Source organism: Sorghum bicolor, chromosome 5, assembly GCF_000003195.3.
Source record: "Sorghum bicolor cultivar BTx623 chromosome 5, Sorghum_bicolor_NCBIv3, whole genome shotgun sequence".
Classification (NCBI taxonomy): domain Eukaryota; kingdom Viridiplantae; phylum Streptophyta; class Magnoliopsida; order Poales; family Poaceae; genus Sorghum; species Sorghum bicolor.
Window position 1 is genome coordinate 68699296 of NC_012874.2, and position 21094 is coordinate 68720389.

At 40.1% G+C, this 21094-nt stretch overlaps 3 protein-coding genes across 4 annotated transcripts; 2 read left to right on the forward strand and 1 right to left on the reverse strand.

The window, feature by feature from the left end:
• On the forward strand, positions 342–7285 carry LOC8068353 (putative F-box/kelch-repeat protein At1g13200). Its single transcript, XM_002449877.2, has 2 exons — positions 342–1421; positions 7124–7285. Exons 1-2 carry the CDS (start codon positions 342–344, stop codon positions 7283–7285), a joined length of 1242 nt encoding a protein of 413 aa, XP_002449922.2.
• LOC8068355 (F-box protein At5g65850) lies at positions 10903–11947 on the forward strand. The gene is made up of 2 exons (XM_021462167.1): positions 10903–11862; positions 11936–11947. The coding sequence occupies exons 1-2, from the start codon at positions 10903–10905 to the stop codon at positions 11945–11947; spliced, it is 972 nt and encodes a 323-aa protein (XP_021317842.1).
• On the reverse strand, positions 13712–19584 carry LOC8068356. Of its 2 annotated transcripts, none has more exons than XM_002451158.2 (9): positions 19029–19584; positions 18221–18310; positions 17916–18086; positions 16841–16981; positions 16437–16574; positions 15709–15918; positions 14546–14651; positions 14264–14468; positions 13712–14171 (listed from the first exon to the last, which is right to left on the reverse strand). In XM_002451158.2, the coding sequence occupies exons 1-9, from the start codon at positions 19463–19465 to the stop codon at positions 13984–13986; spliced, it is 1686 nt and encodes a 561-aa protein (XP_002451203.1). In that variant the 5' UTR covers positions 19466–19584; the 3' UTR covers positions 13712–13983. The 2 variants fall into 2 exon arrangements, with proteins under 2 accessions (XP_002451203.1, XP_021317029.1); XM_021461354.1 differs by having other exon boundaries at positions 14546–14687.

Genomic DNA, 21094 nt, shown 5'->3' on the forward strand with positions numbered 1-21094 from the left:
GAGCAGCAAGAAGCGTCGGGGCGTTTCGGTCTCTTTCGGATGCATGAACAAGAAAAGACGGCAGCAGCCGGCCAGGCGCAGCAGGCGAGGCTGTTAATTAGCCCCTAGAGGCAGTATAGCCATTAATTAAAAATATTTCGAGTTTGGAAGAGATTTGAGTACAAAACGTTCAAATTAAGTCTCAAATGTTATAATAGCAAAGCATTAACGATTCAGAAGTTATTTTAGCTAAGAAAATGTTTAAAGTCATATTATAGCGAAACCCATACGATTGGAGTCCTATAATCACAAATTTTCTCGCTGGGTAAACCCGCCGGCCGCCGTCTCCAAGCGCAACAACAATGGCAGTGAAGAAACTGCGCAAACGTGATGGCAACCGCCGCGGCCGCGGCCGCCGCGTCCAGTCGTCACTACCGGAGGACATCATCTTGGAGGTGCTAGTCAGGCTGCCGGTGAAGGCCCTGTGCCGGTTCCGGTGCGTGTCCAAGTCCTGGCGTGCCCTCATCTCCGACCCGGCCTTCGCCGCCGCGCAGAGATCCCGCACCGGCCCGCTCGTCGTCGGCGTGTTCCGATCCAGGCCAGAGTGGCACGAGCTGCGGCTGCTGGACAGGGACGGCTGCGTCCTCAGGGTGTTCGACGTCAGGGGCACGGCATTGCTTGCGCCGACGCGCCTCGACCTCATCTTCGTCAACAAGAGGATGCCGCAGCTCGGTGCCATGATCATCGATCCGGCGTCCGGGCGCGGCTTCACCATTGTTGGCACCAACGATCCTCCCTCTCTGCACCCTGCATGGTGCGACGTCCAATGGCCGGCCTCCTTCAGTGACTACAGCTTTGGCCGGGCCGTGCCATCCGGCGACTACAAGGTTCTCCGCCTCAACTTAACTTCGTCGAGCTGGTATGGAGATACCCTGTCGTGCAAGGTGGCCACGTTCACGGACGGCGGTGAAGAACCGACATGGAGGCCGAGGCAATCGAGCCCATTCCGCACAAGCTTTTCCTGCAAACACAAGGCAACTGTCAATGGCGTCCTCTACTTGAAGGCTCACGACACTTACGCAACATCTTATCATAGGAATCGCATAGCTGCATTTGACCTTGAGAGTGAAGAGTGGAAGGCGGAGATGATCAAAGGATCATTGGGGCTCAAGGAGAAAAAAAGGCACATTGTTTACCTAACCGAGCTCAAGGGAACCTTGTGTATGGTTCACAACGTCTGCAATCTCCCATGTTTGGGTGGCCACTTTGCCAACTTATGGTTCTTGATGGATCCTAACAGGAGTATTTGGGACAAGGTGCATACGATACAGATGCCTGAAAACATGTTATTTACTAAGCCATTGGATGTCATGGGTGATGGCACAATATTATTGTTGTTGAACGCGTTCTCGAAAAGGAACTCGGAGAGGTACCATGCATCGGTATATTCTTCAGTTGTACAACTCTAGCACCGAGGCTTTTACAGACTTCATGGAGATGACAGACGGGTTCACTGGTATAATGGCCTTGTATACGCGGAACCTTCTATCTTAAAAATAATTGTATGTCGTAGAAATACATATAAAGCCAAATTGGCTATGTTGCATGGATTCTCACTAGCTGGCCTCAGCTGATCACACATCTTCATGAGTAAATTTATGTTGCTTCACTGATTTATATGTTTTTGTCATATAAGTCAGCTTTTGATAATTTTGTTGGAATCCATTTGATCCATTGGTGACATTCTCTTAATAATTGTTTCCCATATGAAACAACACTTAACTAGGGTTGGCTACATCCTCCGGCAGAAATTTTTTAGGCCAAAAGGGCCATGGCCCCTCTTAATTTTCCATTGCTTTAATTTGAAGTTTTGTACTGAATCATGCTTAAACCGTGCTAACCTAAGACTAACTATTTTAGTACCGGTGTCCCCCCTCTAACATTTGTTTGAAGCTTCTCCACTGATTATATTGGTAATCAAGTCGATATGCACGGAAACATTGAAGTACATGCATAATAATAATAGTAACACTACTGGAAACAGAGTCTTTGCTGAGTGTCAGTGGCTTTGCCGAGTGTAAATGTTGGGCACTCGGCAAAGAATTTTTTTTTAAAAAAAAATCTTTGATAAGCGCCTTCTAGTAGGACACTCAGCAAAGATTAAATTCTTTGTCGAGTATCGTGCTGGAAGACACACCCGGCAAAGCTACCGCTAACGACGCGGCTGCCGTCTTTTTTTGCCGAGTGACGCGACAAATGGCACTCGAGTCCTTTGCCGATAATTTTTTTACCGAGTGGTCTTTGCCGAGTGCAGCACTCCTTCACTGGTCTTCAGTAGTGTGATGACGACGCGTGAAGTATTTGTGATTGCATTGGAATAAGAATAATAACAGACTTGGTGCTATTGCTTCCTGCTTGTGCGAGCGCAACGATGGCGCAGCAGGGCTCTATCTCCTCCGACCCACCTCCCCTTGCTCTTTCCCTCTCTGCTTGGCTTCCTCCCTGTTCTTCAGTGGATCGGGGGTTCCCCGTCTAGATCTGCGCACATAGGAGAGGGCCTCTGGCTCGAGGGTGGTGGAGGCAGCTGGCGCATTGGATGGGCTTTGTCGTTGTTGGGCCGATGACGATAATGCGTACGGGTGTCGTTTTCTTTCTTGGCGCAGCATGTATTTTCTAGATGAAAACTTTGACCTTCTGATCAAGCCATGCAGAACACAATAGCTATATTAAAAAAAGTCAAAGTGACATATAAAAGTCTACATAACTTTCCAAACTATTTACGGTGGAATACTTCATCTCCAAACCATAAAACCGGATATTCTACCCTCTGAACTTTCAAAACCGGTTAAATAACCCCACTAGAGTGGTTTTTTTAATGGTGGTTTTGTCTTTTTAAAGTCTACATAACCCCCAAACTGTGGAATACTTCATCCCCTAAACTATAAAATCGAATATTTTATCCTCTGAACTTTCAAAATCAGTCAAATAACCCGCTAGAGTGGTTTTAGAGGATGATTTTGTATTTTTGTTTTTTATTTATTTCTGCTGAATATTTGGAAAATCATAATAAATCACAGAAAAATCATAAAATAAAAGTTCAATTTGTTGGATTCCTAATAAGTAGATCTGCACAGTAAATATATAATATGGTATACTTTAGTACAAAGTTTTTGCTGTAGCTTTAAATCTATGTTTTTCTGTAATTAATTCAAATAATTCATATACGTAGTTCTAGGTCCAATTATAATAAAAATTTTTATGGTGGGCTCACTATTATATGCTTGAATTATGGCAAAAATTTCATACTCATTGGATCACGTATAACTTAGTTATAGATAAAGCATAGAATTAAAAAGAATAAAGCTAAACAAATCTATAACTAAGTCATATTTGATCCAATAGATACGAAACTTTCACCATAGTTCAAGCATACAATATTGAACCCACCATACAATTTTTTTTTTACCACAATTGAACCGTAGGAACTATATATATGAATTATTCTTATTAATTATAGAAAAACATAGATTTAAAGCTACGACAAAAACTTTGTACTAAAATTATATCTTATTATATATTATTGTGTAGACCTACTCATCACATGTCCAACAAAATTGAATTTTTCATTTTATGATTTTTTTGTGATTTATTATGATTTATCAAAGTTTCAGCGGAAATAAATAAAAAATAAAAAGAAAAAACCACTATATAAAACCACACTAGTGGGTTATTTGACCGGTTTTAAAAGTTCAAGGGGTAGAATATCGATTTTATAGTTTGGGGGATGAAGTATTCCACCCTAGATAGTTTGAGTGGTTATGTAGACTTTTTCCTTTTTATTTATTTCAACTGAATATTTTAAAAATCATAATAAATTATATAAAAATCATAAAAATAAAAAATTCAATTTTGTTGGAATTCTCATGAGTAGATTTACACAATGAATATATAATATGGTATACTTTAGTACAAAGGTTTTTTATAGCTTTAAATCTATGTTTTTCTATAATTAATAAGAATAATTTATATATGCAGTTCCTATGGTTCAATTGTGGTAAAAATTTTATGGTGGGCTCATTAATGTATGCTTGAACTGTGGTAAAAATTTCATACCCATTGGATCACGTATAACTTAGTTATAGATTTATTTAGCTTTATTCTTGTTAAATCTATGCTTTATCTCTAACTAAGTTATACTTGATTCAGCGAAAATATATGTCATAGTATAATATGGCTACTGTAGTGTCGTAGTAATATTGAGGCACTGGTTACATTCTTTCTATACTAGCTTGTTGTTTCCCACCGTAGAAAATTTAACTCTGGTTTGCTGTGTCACTCCTGGAAGCAAAGGGTTACTGTTAATCGGTCTTTCAAAAAGCAAGTATTGTGACCAATCCGTTAATCCCACTAACAAGTGATATGATTATAGAAGGCCTTTTTGTTTGATGCTAAAATGCAACTTCAGCGTATTGTAGGGACTGTGGGCACAATTCGTGCCCACTAGAAATATACGCGGCATTGCCGCTTTATGGCCAGTGATTAGCTATGTGTCGTACCTGTGTCTATGTGTTTTTTTTTGTTTTTTTCTTTGTATGGTGTACATTTTAAGTGCATTTATTTTGTTTGTTTACATGCGTGACATGATGTACTCATATATGTGAGTATACGGAATATTATATATATGGTGAAGTATTTGGCTTCGTATATGTATGTCAACGATTATTTGTTTTGGATTATTTTGTATTACGAGTTAGGATAAAATTAAAGGATTAGGAAACAAAGATTATAAAAAATATATGAATTGATTTAGAGTTAGGTGGGGAGAATTATAAAGCGAAGATTTTGAAAATGGGTATGAATATATTTAAAGTTAATTTTGCGGAGATATTTTCAATTCATATGCGATATGAGCAAAAAATTAATCAGTGACATAAGATTATAGATGTATATATGTATCAAATAAAATACACTAATATTTTAAGTTAAATGTATATATATCTAGTCATAAGAAACTCAACAAAATTAGTTGGTATTTTTATGATTTTATTTATAATTTTTAGATTTTTTGGAGATTTCTATTTTGAAAATAAAAGATTAAAATTAATAGGAAAATAAAAATACCATAGGGCCATATTCGGCCCACTTAGGCCCAGCAAGCTTGAGGCCGGCCTAGGCTAGAGGCAGGCGAATATGGACTTATCTTTAATTCTAGTAAATTTCGACGACTATTTTGAATAAAAACCTAAGAGAGTGGGCTGGACGGTGGGTTAGTGCGAGGGCTTTTTTGCAAAATAACAGAGAATGGTCCGGCCGATCGAACGGCCGAGAATTGCGAGCAACGTGGCCACGCTCGCTGGCCTTCTTTTGGTACGTGAACCGTATTCAGGAGATATAGAAGGCCTTTTTGTTTGATGCTAAAAGAAACGGCAGAAAATTTGAGGTATAGATATTTTTTTCTTTTGATTTTTGATAGAGTTCGATTTGAACAAGTCTGATTTGGAAGAGGATTCCTTTCTTTCTTTTTGTCTCGTGTCTGATCTTTCCGGCCTTTGTGGTGGACAGAATTTACCGGTGGACTGGAATTTTGATAATTATATATTAGAGAAAGATTAATAATAATATATAATTAATATTGAAATTAGATAGATTTATTGTATTTGTTCTACACGGATATGGATAATGTCGGATACTCCATATTTTTGTTGAAATTGGACCTGAAATTAGACAGAAAAAATATTAAAACAAATTCGGATACATCCATTTAGTATCTACAATATAATACTGAAAAACCAATTTTGCTCCGGTGCTTGTCCAAGGGATAGCGGATCCGATCCACATCTCTGATCTGGCATTCCTCGTCGCACACATGATTATGACATGAGATCTCTCTGTTGGCCCTCCCATTGTCATCGTGGTCTGTCGCTCATGATTATGACATGAGATCTCTCTCGATTTTCCATATGACAGTCCTTATCGAGGATTACATATATAGATACATTTGTTTAGATAATAAACTGCCCAAGATTTCAGTTAAAAGTTGAATTAGTTGCGCCATTGATTGATCTGGGTTTTTAATAAAAGTAAGTTTTGTTTGTAATTAGAACAATATAAACAACTTGGTGACGGAATTCTTTATTTTTTTGAGGAGGGCTAAAAGAACTGTAATACTATATTTATTTATTTATTATTTATTTATTTATGTTTATAAGAAATCCCATGAGCTGATGGACGAACTAAAAATGAGATATGAACGAAAAAATGGACATAAGAGCATCTCAAATGGTTCCAAAAAAACAATTGGTAGATCAATGAATTTTTCATATGGTGAAAATATAGAAAATATTTTTGCATTGGGAAATCAATGGGTATAAGAGCATATTTGTTGGTTCCTCCAATAGTTTCCAATATTTGTTGGCCATTTATAATTCCGTGAAGGATGGATGAACTAAAAAAATGCATGGATGAAAAAAAGGACATAAATTTTTGCTATTTAATATTGTTCCCTCTATGAAATATATGACAAGCAACTCTAACACCTTGGATTGTTATGGAGGTTATTTTAGAATTTTTATAGCAAAAAATAGGTTCCAATAGATGTACTATTTAGTTTTGTAAAATAAAAAGTTAGCTATCTCTTGATTTTCGGTAGCCATATATAGCCAACAACTAACACTATCTATCTGATTTTGTAAAATAGCAAAACTGTTGTGGGCATCTTTTTTTAAGAAGTTTTCTATTTTATAAAATAACTTAACAATAGAATTTTGGCTACTAATTTTAGCCAAGCATTCAAAATATATTTCAAATTATGAGTTACTATAAATTATTTAACTCTCTCAATGTCTCAATCACATCCGTACTTGCTATTAGTATCTACCACATTAAAAATATAGTAAGCACAAAATCTCTGTATTGTTGTTAATTAAGGAAGGGTTACATGCGTTATTTGAGTTACCTCATAAACTGTCCTATAAATTTTAGAATATTTCTTATTTCCAATGACCGAAGGAGTATATATATATATATTTATTAAAGAAGAGAAGACACACATACATATGAAGTATCGGTTAGTCGGTTGCATGTTTATCGGATCTGGAGGCCGTAACAGACAATGAAAATCATACAAAGCTATCGTCGTTGCCAGAATATCTCCGACGACGACGCCGTTTGCGTATCGCTGCCGGAGGACGTCGTCTTCGCCGTGCTAGTCAGGCTGCCGCTGAAAGCCCTGTGCCGGTTCCGATGCGTGTCCAAGGCGTGGCGCGCCCTCATCTCTGACCCGGGCTTCGTCGCCGCGCAGAGATAGAGATCCCACGCCGGCCCTCTCATCGTCGGCGTGTTCGGATTGGGGCGGACCTTCGAGCTCGAGCTACGGGTGCTGGACACGCACGGCGACGTCCTTAGGGTTTTGGAGGTCAAGAATTGCGCAGCGCTGGTGCCCACCCGCCTGGACCTCGTCTGCGTTGACATGATGAGGCACCGCGCCATGATCGTCGATCCGGCGACCAGGCGAGCGTTCACCGTCGGCAGGGACGACGACAGGTTATGGAGCAACTTCGGCTTTGGCCGAGCTACTCCGTCTGGCGCCTACAAGGTCCTGCGTTTCTACGTCAACGAAACTCACGAAACGGTCTGTGACGTCGCTACGATCACGGACGAGCTAGACGACGATGGTGTAGAGCCGACATGGAGGCAAAGGTCGCCACCAATTACCTGTTTTTGCCCCAAACACAAGGCCACTGTCAATGGCGTCATCTACTTCATGCCTTACATGACTTACACAACAACTGCATTTTGGAATCGTGTAGCTGGTTTCGATCTCGAGAGCGAAGCGTGGATGGAGACGATCAATGGCCCGCCATTGGGGCCCGAGGTAGACCAACAGGCTAGGAACGGGGCATTGCTCTGACCGAGCTCAAGGGAGCATTGTGTATGGTTCATATTGACAAAACAAAATGTGCCGGCTATGTAGGTGGCCTTCGCCTCTATGCCAATGTATGGCGCTTGATCGATTATAGCAAGAGTGTATGGGTCAAGGCGTACACGATACGGATGCCCGCACAGTATTCTAGTATTCAGGTATTGGATGCCTTGGATGATGGCAGAAAACTGTTGCTGTTGTCGCATTTGAATTACTTTCGTCGGCAGGTGCTTCAGTTCTTTAACCCCAGCACCGAGGCTTTTACGGATATCAAGGAGATGGCACAACAATGCAATGGCATGGCCTTATACACCGGGAGTCTCCTATCTACATGACGAACAACTGTGGAAATAATATATATAATAAAGCCAATTTAATTTGGCTCTGCTGTGTAGACTATTGCAAGCCAAATTGTTTGAAAGCAAATTTATGTTGCTTTATTTTACTGGTTTATAGATATTTATATGCCAAACCTGCTGTCTTGAAATCAGTACATTTGTGACACTGGTTACATTCTGTCTATTGTTTCTCACTTTACAGCAATTTAAGTAACTAGATTTTGCTGGTGGGTCAATCTTGGAAGTTAAGTTGAACAGCGGATACATCCGAAAAACTTCCATTCAAATGATTGGTAATACAGATGAGGTAATATTTTTGTTGTCAATTGAATCATTATTGAATATATGGACCAAATCCAGTGATAGAGTATCTACCATAAAGTTTCAGTTCAGTGACAGGTTCCTTGGAAAGGAAATCAAAATTGCCTAACAAGTCATATGATTATAGCTGAAACCCTTTTGTTTGATGCTAAAATGCCGGCCAGTTCAGGCTAGTTTGGTTGAACTTCAATTCACACCAATCTACGGATTGATTGCGAGGGTGGATTGTAGTGCACCCAAAATTGTCTATACTTGTTTCTCACTTCACAGCAATTTGATTAACTATATTTTGCTGGTGAGTCAATCTTGGAAGTTAAGTTGAACAGCGGATACATCCGAAAAACTTCCATTCAAATGATTGGTAATGAACAGGTCATCGGCATAGGCCTGCATGAAGTAAAAGATATCCGTGTGGAGCAGGCAACTGCAGGGAGGATCTAGGATAAGAGGCAGACTAGGATTCGCTGCATGAGGTCTTGTTGTATATATATCCGTGGCATGCTAATTAATTTCCAAGAGTTATACAAACTAGGAAATATGCCCGTGCGTTGCTACGGGAGAAGGGTCGTGTGGTTGAGAACTGCATGATCCTTCTTCCTCCTTAACGGCGCCGACTCCAATCCTGCTCTCTCGCTTGCGTCCACTGCCTCATGCACCCCTCAGCTGTCGCCCTCTTTATTAGGCTTTTAGCACCCACAGTCGGCACCTCACACACCTCACACAGGATCACTGTCCCACCAACCTCCCACGAAGTTCGACCCTAACCACAGGGCTCCTGTCTACCACTCCAGCACGACGCCCCTGCCGCTAGCCCTACGCAAACTCCCATCGTCCTAACGAGCGATTCCCATGTTGTCTCGATCACCATCATCACATCACCATGTTGTGACCATCAACCAAAACCCTCTTATATGTTTGTCAGTGAATCTCTCCTAGAACTGTGACCCTAATGCTAGGTGGCTCTTCTTTCTCTTGCCAGGACACAAACGTGTGATCCATCATGTGTCAAAGTTTTCGCTAGGAAAAACAGAAATACAAAAACTATAAAAAAGTATATCAAACTATACTCAGGAAAAGAAAATAATAAGACCTAAAAATGTGTCGGTAAAGTACTCACTTACTCCGGTATTATATAGATTTTGCACGTCTCAGCGATCCAATGTAGACCAATAACAAATTTTGTTTAGTGCTAGCAATTATGCTTGTGGGTTGCTAAATGTGAGTTGTGGTTATTTATATGAGCACAGATCATTAATTAGTCCAAACTCTCATAAGGGACATAGAGGGCGTGAGCGCGTTTTGGAAAGTAAAAAAATAGGAAACTCATAATATATTTATTATGTTTTGTTTATAAGAAAAAATGAGAGATAAAAAATATAAGAAATGTGAGTTATGTTTACTAGTATGAGCACCAACCATAAGTCTTAGACTCACATACGGTACGTGCGTGAGTGCATTTTGCAAAGTAAAAAAAATAGAAAACTCATGATATATTTATTCTTTATTATAAGAAACAATGGGAGATAAAAAAAAAGAAAAAAGTCACATAATAGTGGAAAGAGGAAACCAAAAAAAGAAACGGGGAAGAGACGGAAATAACGGATGGTTCACCGAGAAAAACAGAGACATAAATTTTTCGTATTTGATACCGAGCATGACCACTTCAAGATTAGGTTGAACCAAAATTTTGGGTAGCAAGAAATTTTGTCTTTTTAGTGTTCGTGCATTGCAATGGGATATACATGTTACATAGTCACTTTGCTAACCTGTTCTAACTTATATGACCATACAAATATAGGTTATTGAATGATAAATTATGTAAGTTATAAATTATTTATTAGATTATAAAAGGATAAAGAATTCAAAGATTTAGCTATATAGGCTACGTCTGTAAGTACATGGTTAGACGAAACCCAATACATCTTTAATTAAACTTGACACTAATACTATACTCAAGTTGTTCTAATTTATATGAGCATATAGATATAGATTATTGGATGATAAAAATATGTAGTAAGTTATATGGATTGATGTTGCGTTTCTAGGTGCATTTGTTGGTCTGCATGAAGTAAAGGATATCCGTGTGGAGCAGGCAGTTGCAGGGCGAGGATCTAGGATAAGAGGCAGACTAGGATTCGCGGCATGTGGTCTTGTTGATATATATATATCCGTGGCATGGTAATTAATTTTCTAAGAGTTATATTAATTTGTTGGATCTTTGGAATCTGGAAACGGATCGGAGTCCGTATTCTACTCCAACTCAACTGATGACCTGGCCGGGGGCTGTGTTCATATCTCGGAAAATTATTCCATATCTGACGAGAGGAACAAACACGAACAACAATGGAAGCGAAACGAACAAATCGTGACGGCGGCGTGTCGCTGCCGGAGGACGTTGTCTTCGAGGTGCTAGCCAGGCTGCCGGCGAAGACCCTGTGCCGGTTCCGGTGCGTCTGCAAGGGGTGGTGCGCCCTCATCGGCAACCCTGCCTTCGTCGCCGCGCAGAGATCTCGCGCCGGGCCGCACGTCGTCGGCGTGCTACACAAAGCCTTCCCGCCGCAGATGCTGGTGATGGACATGGACGGCAACGTGGTCAGGGCGTCAGAGATGACGACGATGTGCACGCGCACGCCGCTGCCGACGCAGCCGGACCTCATCTGCGTTGACGAAGAACAATTGTCGCCACAAGCAGGTGCTGCCATGGTCATCGATCCGGCGGCCGGCCGAGCGTACACCGTCTTCAGCAAGAGCGATCCACCGACTCCCTGGGGCTTCACCTGCTCCACCAGCTTTGGCCGTGCCACTCCGTCCGGCGCCTTCAAGTTCATCCGCCTGCAGGAACCTTGCTGGCATGACGACGACGGTGGCCACGTGGTTTGCAAGGTTGCCACGATCACTGACGGTGGCGGCACCGGGCCACCGACATGGAGGCGAAGGTCGGCACCGCCTTTTGTTACCGGATCGGGCCGTGATCAGAAGGTCGTACTCAATGGGTGTCTCTACTGCATCTCTTGCAAGCTCAAGTTTGGTGGTGATGTCCATGGTGGAGATGATACAGCTCCGTCTCCGTGCTGGAACCGCATAGCCGCTTTCGACCTCGAGAGCGAAGAGTGGAAGGCGGAGGTGATTAATGGACCAACATTGATGAGGCACCACAAGGAGGAGGAGCTATGGTGCATTGCTCTAGTCGAGATCAAGGGAACATTAGCTGTGGTTGACGCACACGTGGACAATCAGGATGTGACCATATGGCTCTTAGTTGATCCAGAAAAGAGTGTGTGGGTCAAAGAGTGTAGGATACAGGTGCCTGGAAATTTGATATTGACTACAAAGCTATTGGGCGATGTCTTGGGTGATAAAAGATTGTTATTGCTAGTACAGAGGATAGAGGAAGAAACAAGACAAAATAAGACTGGCTCTCATGTTGTGGATTCCCTTCTATTCTACAACCCTAGCACGAAGGCGTTTACAGACTTGTTGAGATGCCGATCGGATTTATTAGACATATATTGGTCTTTTTACACTGGGAGCCTCTTGTCTTGTTCTTGACACATAAGTGCCGACAAACATCAAAGTACATAGATGCATCATGTTAAAGGTAATGCAGACGATGTAGACACAGCTTCTGTTTCAATGCAATGAAAAGTTTATCAAATTCGATGATGTTCAGTTGGAATATTTGCACAAGTTTCATTGCAAAGGCTAATCATCAATTAGCTTTACTAACAAATATGCATGTGTGTTGCATGCCCGACGACATATACCGCGATATAACAAATATGTCGTCGGGCTCCGCTCGGCAAGTCGAATATGATAATGAATTCAGATATTTTCGAATATTTGTCGGATTCGGATTTCTATTTAGATATTTACTCAACTAAACTTAATTCAACTCAAAGTGTATATTGTCAAATTTAACATAGATGAATAAAATTTTACAAATGTTCATCTTTCACTAAAGTACACTTCTAATAATCTTTCACTAAAGTACACTTCTAATAAACTAAATTATAATGGGTAATACAGAATAAAATAATAGATCAAGTGGAGAAATTCAGTGGTAGAAAACAAATAGCCATTTTACTTTATCAATAGTTTTGGAATTACAAAGTTATTACACAAGTAGATATTAAAGTATTTGTGTATATAACACAGACAAGGACACCTCATATAAAAATAATATAGTTGTCAATAAATATTTAATAATTCAATATATCAATTAATCAAAAAATATTATATTTATATAAATATTTATCATGAAATTATAAGTTATATAAAATAATTTACATCAATAAATAAATCAACTAAAGTATTAAAATAATTTAAAACAGCAAATATATTAGGTGTCAACTAAATTAGAAAATACTAGAATTAATATAATCTTATGCAAAACACACAGCATGTATCTTTCTCTCTCTCTTTTTTTCCCCCTTTTTGGTATCTCCTAGATTTTGCGGCATGTGTCATTAACTTCCGCACTAATAAGGTCCGGGTCAGTGTTTCATGTTCTTATGAAATGTTTTTTTAAAAACTTTAGACCTCACAAAGATATTTATAGAATGCTCACGCCTACTTCATTTAGCCCGTACCTGTTTTGACTCTAAGGGCAATCCCACTAGTGGAAACACGGTTTCCACAATGACCACGCCAGCAAAAATCAATCGGTAGAAACTATCTCAATAGTAATTTCTTCAAACGGGCGGGCATAACAGCGTCAGCGAGCTGACGCGGCAGTGTGGCGAGCGAGCGCGGATGATGCTCTCGGCCGAGCATGGCGCGGCTCTGGTGAGCGTTTTGCGTGAGGATGCAAAGGAGAGGCTATGGAAACTTTTGGTTTCTTCGTGCTTTGATCCGCGTGTGGAGGCAGAAACGATTTCTTGGTTTTATACCCTCTTTCCTCATGTCACCAATTGCTGAGCTAGAGGGATATAAATTATCATCAATGTCCCATTGGGACTGCCCTAAAAAGATTATCACAGCTCATTATTTGCAACCTCAAAAGGTTTCCACGGAGTAGAACTGTACTCAGTACTTCCTCCATTTCAAATTATAAAATATTTTGAATTTTCTAGATACATAATTTTTACTATACACATATAGATATACATACACTATGTCTTTATGTATAGTAAAAATAATTAACTTAAAAAGGTTAAAATTAATGTCTTATCAGAGATGAATGGAGTAGCAAAATATGTGAAATGTCACCAAGTTCGTGAGCCAACTAGGAGTAACTTGGTTGGCACACAGGAAACTACATAAGCAGATATATATGAAATACCATCTCAGTCATAGTGAAAGATCCACACACGCGCGCACATACAAATGAACTGCTTAGCTACATGTATGCCTACATCCTGCTGGTACAGAAGTTCGGATACAATAAATTACCTACTACTGGAACCTGGAGCATCATGTCCAAACCTAACTACCAAACAAAATGCCGAGATCCAAACTGTCAGACTCAAAACGTGTTACTTTTGTTTCCTCGTCACTTTCATCATCAGTGTACCATAAATTGCATGAAGCATCAGGCGAGCCCATTTCAAATAGGTCAATGGCAGGGTGTCTCAGATCTTCCATTCCTTGGTTCTTGCATGCATAACATTGGCCTGGCGAAAAAAAGGCAACCAAAATGTATTAGAAAACTGTAAGTACATTCACACATATTTCATATATGATGGTGGTGTACAGTTGCTATTACCATTTTCGTTTGGATCCAATGGATAGCATAAATAATATTTTTTCCTGAAAACCTCCTTCACTTCAGCAAAATACAGCTTCACCTTCCAATCAGCTTCTGGCATCTTCATCCTCACAGTGAAGTTATAATGATGGTACACCTTGTCATAGCTCTCCACATTAAAACACTGGTGCTGAAGTTCATCAAGGTGGTAGTCCTCCAGCCCCTGACAATAAATCAACATAGGGGTATATTGTAAAAGTTTTAAAGGTTGAAAATTTAATTGTAAAAAACTATGCGTACCGCAAGATCTCGATTTATGTCAATGAGCTTCTTGAAACAGAGCATCACCTCCTCCTTCATCCAGGCCATTCCAGTCGGAATAATTTCTTCTGCTGAAACTTCATGCCTGAATCCATAACTAGTTTGAGACCAACATCTTCCTCTATGGCAGAAATCAAAGTATCATAAAACCAAGTCCAAACATGTTCTTTTGCATACATAAAAATTAATAAAGCTACACTAGAGGTATGACTCCAATAAAAGTTTGTAAGCACGACATGCACCAAAACTCTGGATGACAATAAAAAAGTTAGGTAAAAAATGAGACCATACATGACTACTATCAATATTCTCTCAAAATATTACCAGAGTACCAATGCATAGCAATAGCCGAACAACTTATTACTACCACAGCATTTGATTGTATGATTTGTTATAGGAAGCTGATGATGTGCCAGCATCCTACTCCTATGAGGATGGCGACATTACATAGGACAGCTACCACCACTCTCCCACTCCACTACTATGAGGCTGATGGTGCCACATCCTTGCCTTCCAAGTCATTAGAAAGTTTGTTAAAAAAAAGGCGAAAGCCTCTTCAGTTTCCTACCTCTCACCCTCCTCTCTCCCTCTCCCACCACTGCACTAGTTGTGCCAGCACCATCATGGTCACTAGCCTTATCCTTCCCTACCAGTAAACTTACACCATAATAACTAGCACTGCTTTAGCTATGCCAGACCAAATTCAAATCATGGGGCCTACTTGCCAACCTTTATTTTTGTTTCAAGAAAAATGTAGCAAGACACTGAAATTATTTTGAGAACATGGTTTGTGTTACTCTAAAAAATATATTTAAAAAACTATTATGTATAATCACAACAATGCAGCATATGGAAATTATTAGTCTAAAATTTCCATTTTACATATGACACGAAGGCTTATTTCCTGATGAATATATAGAAAAAACAATATATGACTTAATAAAAACAATAAAGCCTAGGGGGATTTCTTTTTGTTGAACAACGGCACAATGCAAGAAAACATTCTGTCAATTTCATTAAGGAGAAAGAAAAATACAGTAAGCTAGCAGGCGTACTCCCAAACAAATCAATACTAAACTAAACATTAGCAAGACAGTGATGGAAATAGTAGGAAAAGCAGACCAAAATATTACAAACTCTACCTTGATTCAGTTGGTACCATACGAGGGTGAGCAGCTGCAACAGAAGTCTGTTCAGTAATAACATTGGGTAGCCGTGATTCTGTACCCAATTCAGCAGCACGGGCATCAGTTGGATCCTCAACAGCCAGAATGTTATAAGAAGTTGCACGGAGGTTCATACAAGGACGTGCATCTAAGTATTCCTTAACCATACGCTGCACATACTTTGGGCTGAAGAAAAGAATGATGATATTGTTAAAAGCAACCAACATATAAAATTTCAAATCGCAGCTGTAGACGAAAGGTCATGGAATGCAAACTGAACTTTTGCTGACTGGTGATCTTGAGCAAATGAATTCATTTATACATAACAAATGAAAGCATGAATACAACAAATTAACACAAGGTTTTGACCGTCAAGGTCACTTATACTGTTTACTCACCCTATGCACCTGATCATGCATGTGCTAGAGGTGTTAGGAAAATAAAATAATTATTTTTGCACATTGCAGGTTTATATCTGAATTAGCATCTTCAAAATACCTTCATGTCCATAGCTTAGAATGTGTGTGCTACAGCTACTCACATGCTATTGTGTTGCTTACTTGCTTATGTTGTTTGGTCCGTCCATGTGTGTACTATAATTTTAGCGCCTCAACAAGGCTTCTTACTATTTCCAGTGTATTACAGGCTTATATATAAAACACAAAAATGCCAGTATCGATAGAAAATAATGATGATGTACATACTCCACATCTGAATATAGCTTGGGGCCTTCCTCCTTGACATTTGGTACAGTTATAAAAAGGGGCGTAGACAGCACCATAGATAGTGATAGACCTTTTGGTCGGTTAAAAAAGAACTCAGTCTGTCCAGTAGTAGGAAACCTGCACAAGCAAGAAGACGCTTAGATAGAGTTACTAATGTATGTGCTCCTTGTTCATTCTTTGTATTGTAATGCATTAAAGCAAGACAATTTCATACCAAAATCGTGTAATTTTTTTGTCGCATAAAGTAGGTTGTCTTTTTACGTTACTAAACTCATATATCTACAGTTAACTTTTGTTTTTCTTTTTTGAGGATTCTTGCAATTATGTAGAGATAGAAAACATTAAATTTCAGCATAGATAAACAAAGAGCAAAATATACTTACGATGCACAGTCATCATCAGTAGACTCTCCATCTGTTTCTGTTTGAGGGGTCAGAAGTGGGGGGTCACTTAATGACAGTGCCTCTTCTATAACTTCCCTATCAACCTCACTGCTGTTCACCACATAGGTTTGCTCCTGTTGCCTGATAAAATAATAATTACAAAGGAACAATAATCATTAGAAAGAATATCCAGAAGAAGGTATTATGAATTTGCTACACAAGTAAACACAAATCAGACAATAAACATGTATCTATATATAAAGGTAAAAAGCAAGGCTGTCTGGGCTGGTCTGAATAGAGAACATGCTGCCCAACACGGATTCCAGTTCCAGCCCCTTGAGCTACAGGATGACTAAAATTTTGAATCATCACGTGTAAGTACATTGACTAGTATAGCAATCTACAATCTTGTTCCATTGCCAAGAAAGGAAACGAACTATTTTTATTGGAATCTTTTATACATGTTAAAAGATAATTAATTTGAAGGGGCAGCAAAAAGCTTCCAGGCCAAACATTCCAAAATCGCAAGGATAACAAATAAAACAGAGAAGCCTTGGTGTTGGGCTGACGCTAAGGCATTACAGCAGCTCCTTTGTAGGTCCTTGCCACCAGCTGCTTATGCTGCGGATGGGAATTTATGGTTGTGTTTTTTTTCTTTGCAGCGAGTGGTCCTGTTAGTTTTGTACTAGGTGGCCTAAGGGAGTTGGGTTTGCTTCTCCTTTGGTTTTTTTTCTTTTTTCTATACTTGATGAAATTTCTCTTGCACAGTTCCCAAAAAAACAGAGAAGCCCTTATGACTTCAGATTACACAATACTTCTATACAGCTAGGGTCGAAAAATGCTCACTGGATATTTTTTTTAGCAAAAAAAAGTAATGAATATATGGATCTGATTGAGTGTGACGTCTATGTCCACTTAACAATTTATACCATATGGCACCGACTTAAAGTGCTACCGCAAGAAATACGGCACTTTTCCTCAGTAGATTTAGATGGTGAATGGTGTGGATCCCATCAAATTGCATATGGCCAAGGGAAACTGAATTTAAAAAGTGCAACATAGGAAAAGAACTCACTCAGCACGAGGTGCATAATCAAAATTAGTCATTTCAGCTGTTTCTGGGGTGGTCATTTCAGCTGTTTCTGGGGTGGAAAGTGAAGGGTCACCCAAAGACAGCGCTTCAAATGTTGGCAAATCCATAACCGGCCTATGAAGCTCGCTGCTTCTCACTGCGCTAGCCTCAGCCCTGATTAAAAACATATTATAGGAAAGATCGTCAATGCAAAGAACAGAGAGAAAAAATAAGTACAAATTCGCTATGAAAACAAACACAAGCCAGGTATTAAACATATAATATAAAGGTAAAAAACAGCAACTTACCTTGCCAGTCTTCTTGGTCGAGAATGCCTTGGGCGGTCTGAATAGAGAACACTTTGTCGAACACGTATTCTGCCTTCAGCTCCAGGATGACTATGAATGTTGGAATCAACAAACTTGATTAGGTTTGTAACAGCAATCTACTACGTTTTTCGATGTTCATGGAATTTAAGAAAGTATTGTTCACTAAAGTCTACCCAAATAAGAAATAAAGCATGAATTTTGAGGGGCAACTACAAAAGGTTTTCCAGCCAAGCACCAAAAAGATGCCAACACTTCTCAGCAATTTTAGTTGCATACAAGTCTCCTGCCTGTTCGAGAGAGAAAAAAATTGTTGTACAAAGCAACTGATGCACAGTATGTGCGCAATGGTAGTTTCTATTCAGATCGAATCGGGCAGCTGTTTCTTGCGGTCAGGGGGGCAAATTAGAGAGCTTTCAGGAAAAATAGACCACATGGGTAAGGCAATACTATCCACAATCCGTCCCCGTTCATCAACAAGAAAAAATCAATCTTTTCACCAGGAAGCCAAAAAAAAGGCATAATATTTTCCAGCAACATCTACCAGGTGAGGAGTAGAATTAAGCACACAAGGTTTAGGGAATGTCTTTTTGGAGTAAAAAAGAATGATTTAGATAAGTGTCTGTATCTAGTGTCTCAGGTCACTTTGCAATTTCAACTATGTGGAGCCAATTCCAGGTCATATTGCAAGCAATTCCCACCACAGTAGATTGAGGGAGAAAGACGGATAATAATAACTTGTCGGACTGCGTATGGGAAAGGAAAAACAGAAGAAGAGGACAGGACTCACTGGGAGGATGGCGCGGCTGAGGACGAAGCCTGAGAGAGGAGACTTTGTCGCCGGTGACTAGGGATGCCGACTATGAGGTGCTGTCCTGATTCGTTGGTTGCCCAACGGGTTTCGAGTTCGGTTCCTGTTGGAGGTAGCCGGCGAGCAGGGGAGCCTGGGTCCCTGGCACCGCCGTCCACCGTCGGCGCCGCGGAGGAGGATGCCTGGGACCCAGCCCCAGATCGGCGGCGGCTCACAACATCGGCAAGGAGTGCTGGGTCTGGACCGACGACGACATCCTCCAGGAGCGGCGCGAAGCGGTCCGTGATCGGTTGGAGGTTGCCGAGGCCGAACCGCGGCCGCGGGAGAGCCACAGTACGACCGTCACCTGCGCGGAGAGGAGTCCCCCTGCGCCGTGGAGCGCCGGTTGCGCGGCGGGGATCGGCGCCGTCGGCCATGGTGGTCGGTGGGTTTGGCCCTTGGACGGTGGTGTACTAGGGTGTGGGTGGCTCGCGTTCCTCAGTCACAGCACACAAGCTAGTACTAGTACTTCTCGCTACTGACTGGTGAGTGGTGGTGACTGCTCCACTCCCCCCTCCTTGTTCCTACCCGCTGTCTGTGTTTGGTTTAACTTTGATGAGATAAAATCTCTTTTCCAAACGGAATGTTTTCAGGTAGCATAATTTTCTTTTACAGATAGTTGGAAACCGACAAATATTTTATAGTTGTTTTTTTTCTCTATCGGACAGTATGTCCGTTTTTATATGACTCCGAAATCCAAAAAATTTTCAATATTCTTTGTCACATCGAATCTTGCGGCACAACATTAAATATAGATAAAAACAAAAACTAATTACACAGTTTGACTGTAAATCGCGAGACAAATCTTTTGACCCTAGTTAGTCTATGATTGAACAATATTTATCATAAACAAACGAAAGTGCTACAGTAGCGAAATCCAAAAAAACTTCACGTCTAAACAAGGCCTAAGACTATCTCCAACAATCGTCACCCAAAATACAAGACTCATTTGTCCTTTGGGTAGCGCTACAGGTAAAAGATTCCATACCTATTTTTAGTCTTCTCCAACAACAAGACCTAAAAGACAACACTCTCTACAAATGGGTCTCGAGGATAGAGGATACCCAAATTTGGGTCATACCTCTCCTGATACCCAAAATGGGTCTTCTGTATGGGTATTCTGTTGGAAGCTATAGGTATTGTGTTGGAAATCTATTTTGGGTTTGGGTTCTCAAATGGATGTGCTATTGGAGACAGCCTAAAAGGAAGTATGGCGGGGTAGGAACGATGGCAATACACCCTCATGCACTGCCCGCAAAACCTAGCTACCGGAATCTGTTTCAAGGCACATAAAAGATAGGGGTAGGTTTCGTTATATCTTTCAAAGTCTGGCTAGGTTTGGAGACTCGCCTAGGCACATCAATTTAGGGCACTAAATAGAAGTCATGGGTGAAGAGGCATGTCTTAGGGGTTAGGGGTGTTTGGGGCTAAGAGCATCTTCAAGAGTTTTTTCTAAAAAAAATATTTTCTAAATCATTATTTAGGGAGTCATTAGATTAAAATTTGTCTTCTATATCTTTGCACCCTCCAGTAGCATTTTTTCCCACTTTTGTGCACTCTAGAGATTCATTATCACTCTCTATCTTTGGTTACTAAAAAATCCAAAATAGAGGATATCTATATTTAAAGAGATCCAATTAAAAAGGTCGTTTAAAGGTATTGTTGCACCAAAATCTCTACTCCTAGTGTCTTCTGAAGTTGCTCTGGTAGCAAGGCTAATTTTTTATCACAACATTCTAGCCACTAGTCCATTAATTGAGTAAATAAACCTAATTTTCGCCACCTTATTAAGTTATTAGTATTAGCCAATATCATACCCTTAGGACTTGTTTGATTAGCTAGTCTCCAATTCAAAGGGGTTGAGAGGAGTTTAATTCCCTCCTACAGATTAAAATCTCCCTCAATCCGCTCAAGACTAAATGAATAAATGCTTAATGTGTTGCCTATTGAATTCGACGCGTCCCCTTTCTTCTTACTATACTAAGATAAGAGATCAGGAGGGTAAC

Excerpts from the sequence above, each read along its gene's own strand:
- LOC8068355 (XM_021462167.1), top strand. The coding sequence starts at position 10,903 with ATGGAAGCGAAACGAACAAATCGTGACGGCGGCGTGTCGCTGCCGGAG.
- LOC8068356 (XM_021461354.1), bottom strand. The coding sequence starts at position 19,465 with ATGGCCGACGGCGCCGATCCCCGCCGCGCAACCGGCGCTCCACGGCGC. Across the intron at positions 15,919-16,436 it reads AAGCTATATTCAGATGTGGA|CCCAAAGTATGTGCAGCGTA; the intron begins GTATGTACATCA and ends TCTTTTCTTCAG. Across the intron at positions 14,469-14,545 it reads ACATAAATCGAGATCTTGCG|GGGCTGGAGGACTACCACCT; the intron begins GTACGCATAGTT and ends ATTTATTGTCAG.
- LOC8068353 (XM_002449877.2), top strand. The coding sequence starts at position 342 with ATGGCAGTGAAGAAACTGCGCAAACGTGATGGCAACCGCCGCGGCCGC. Across the intron at positions 1,422-7,123 it reads CGGAGAGGTACCATGCATCG|AATATCTCCGACGACGACGC; the intron begins GTATATTCTTCA and ends CGTCGTTGCCAG.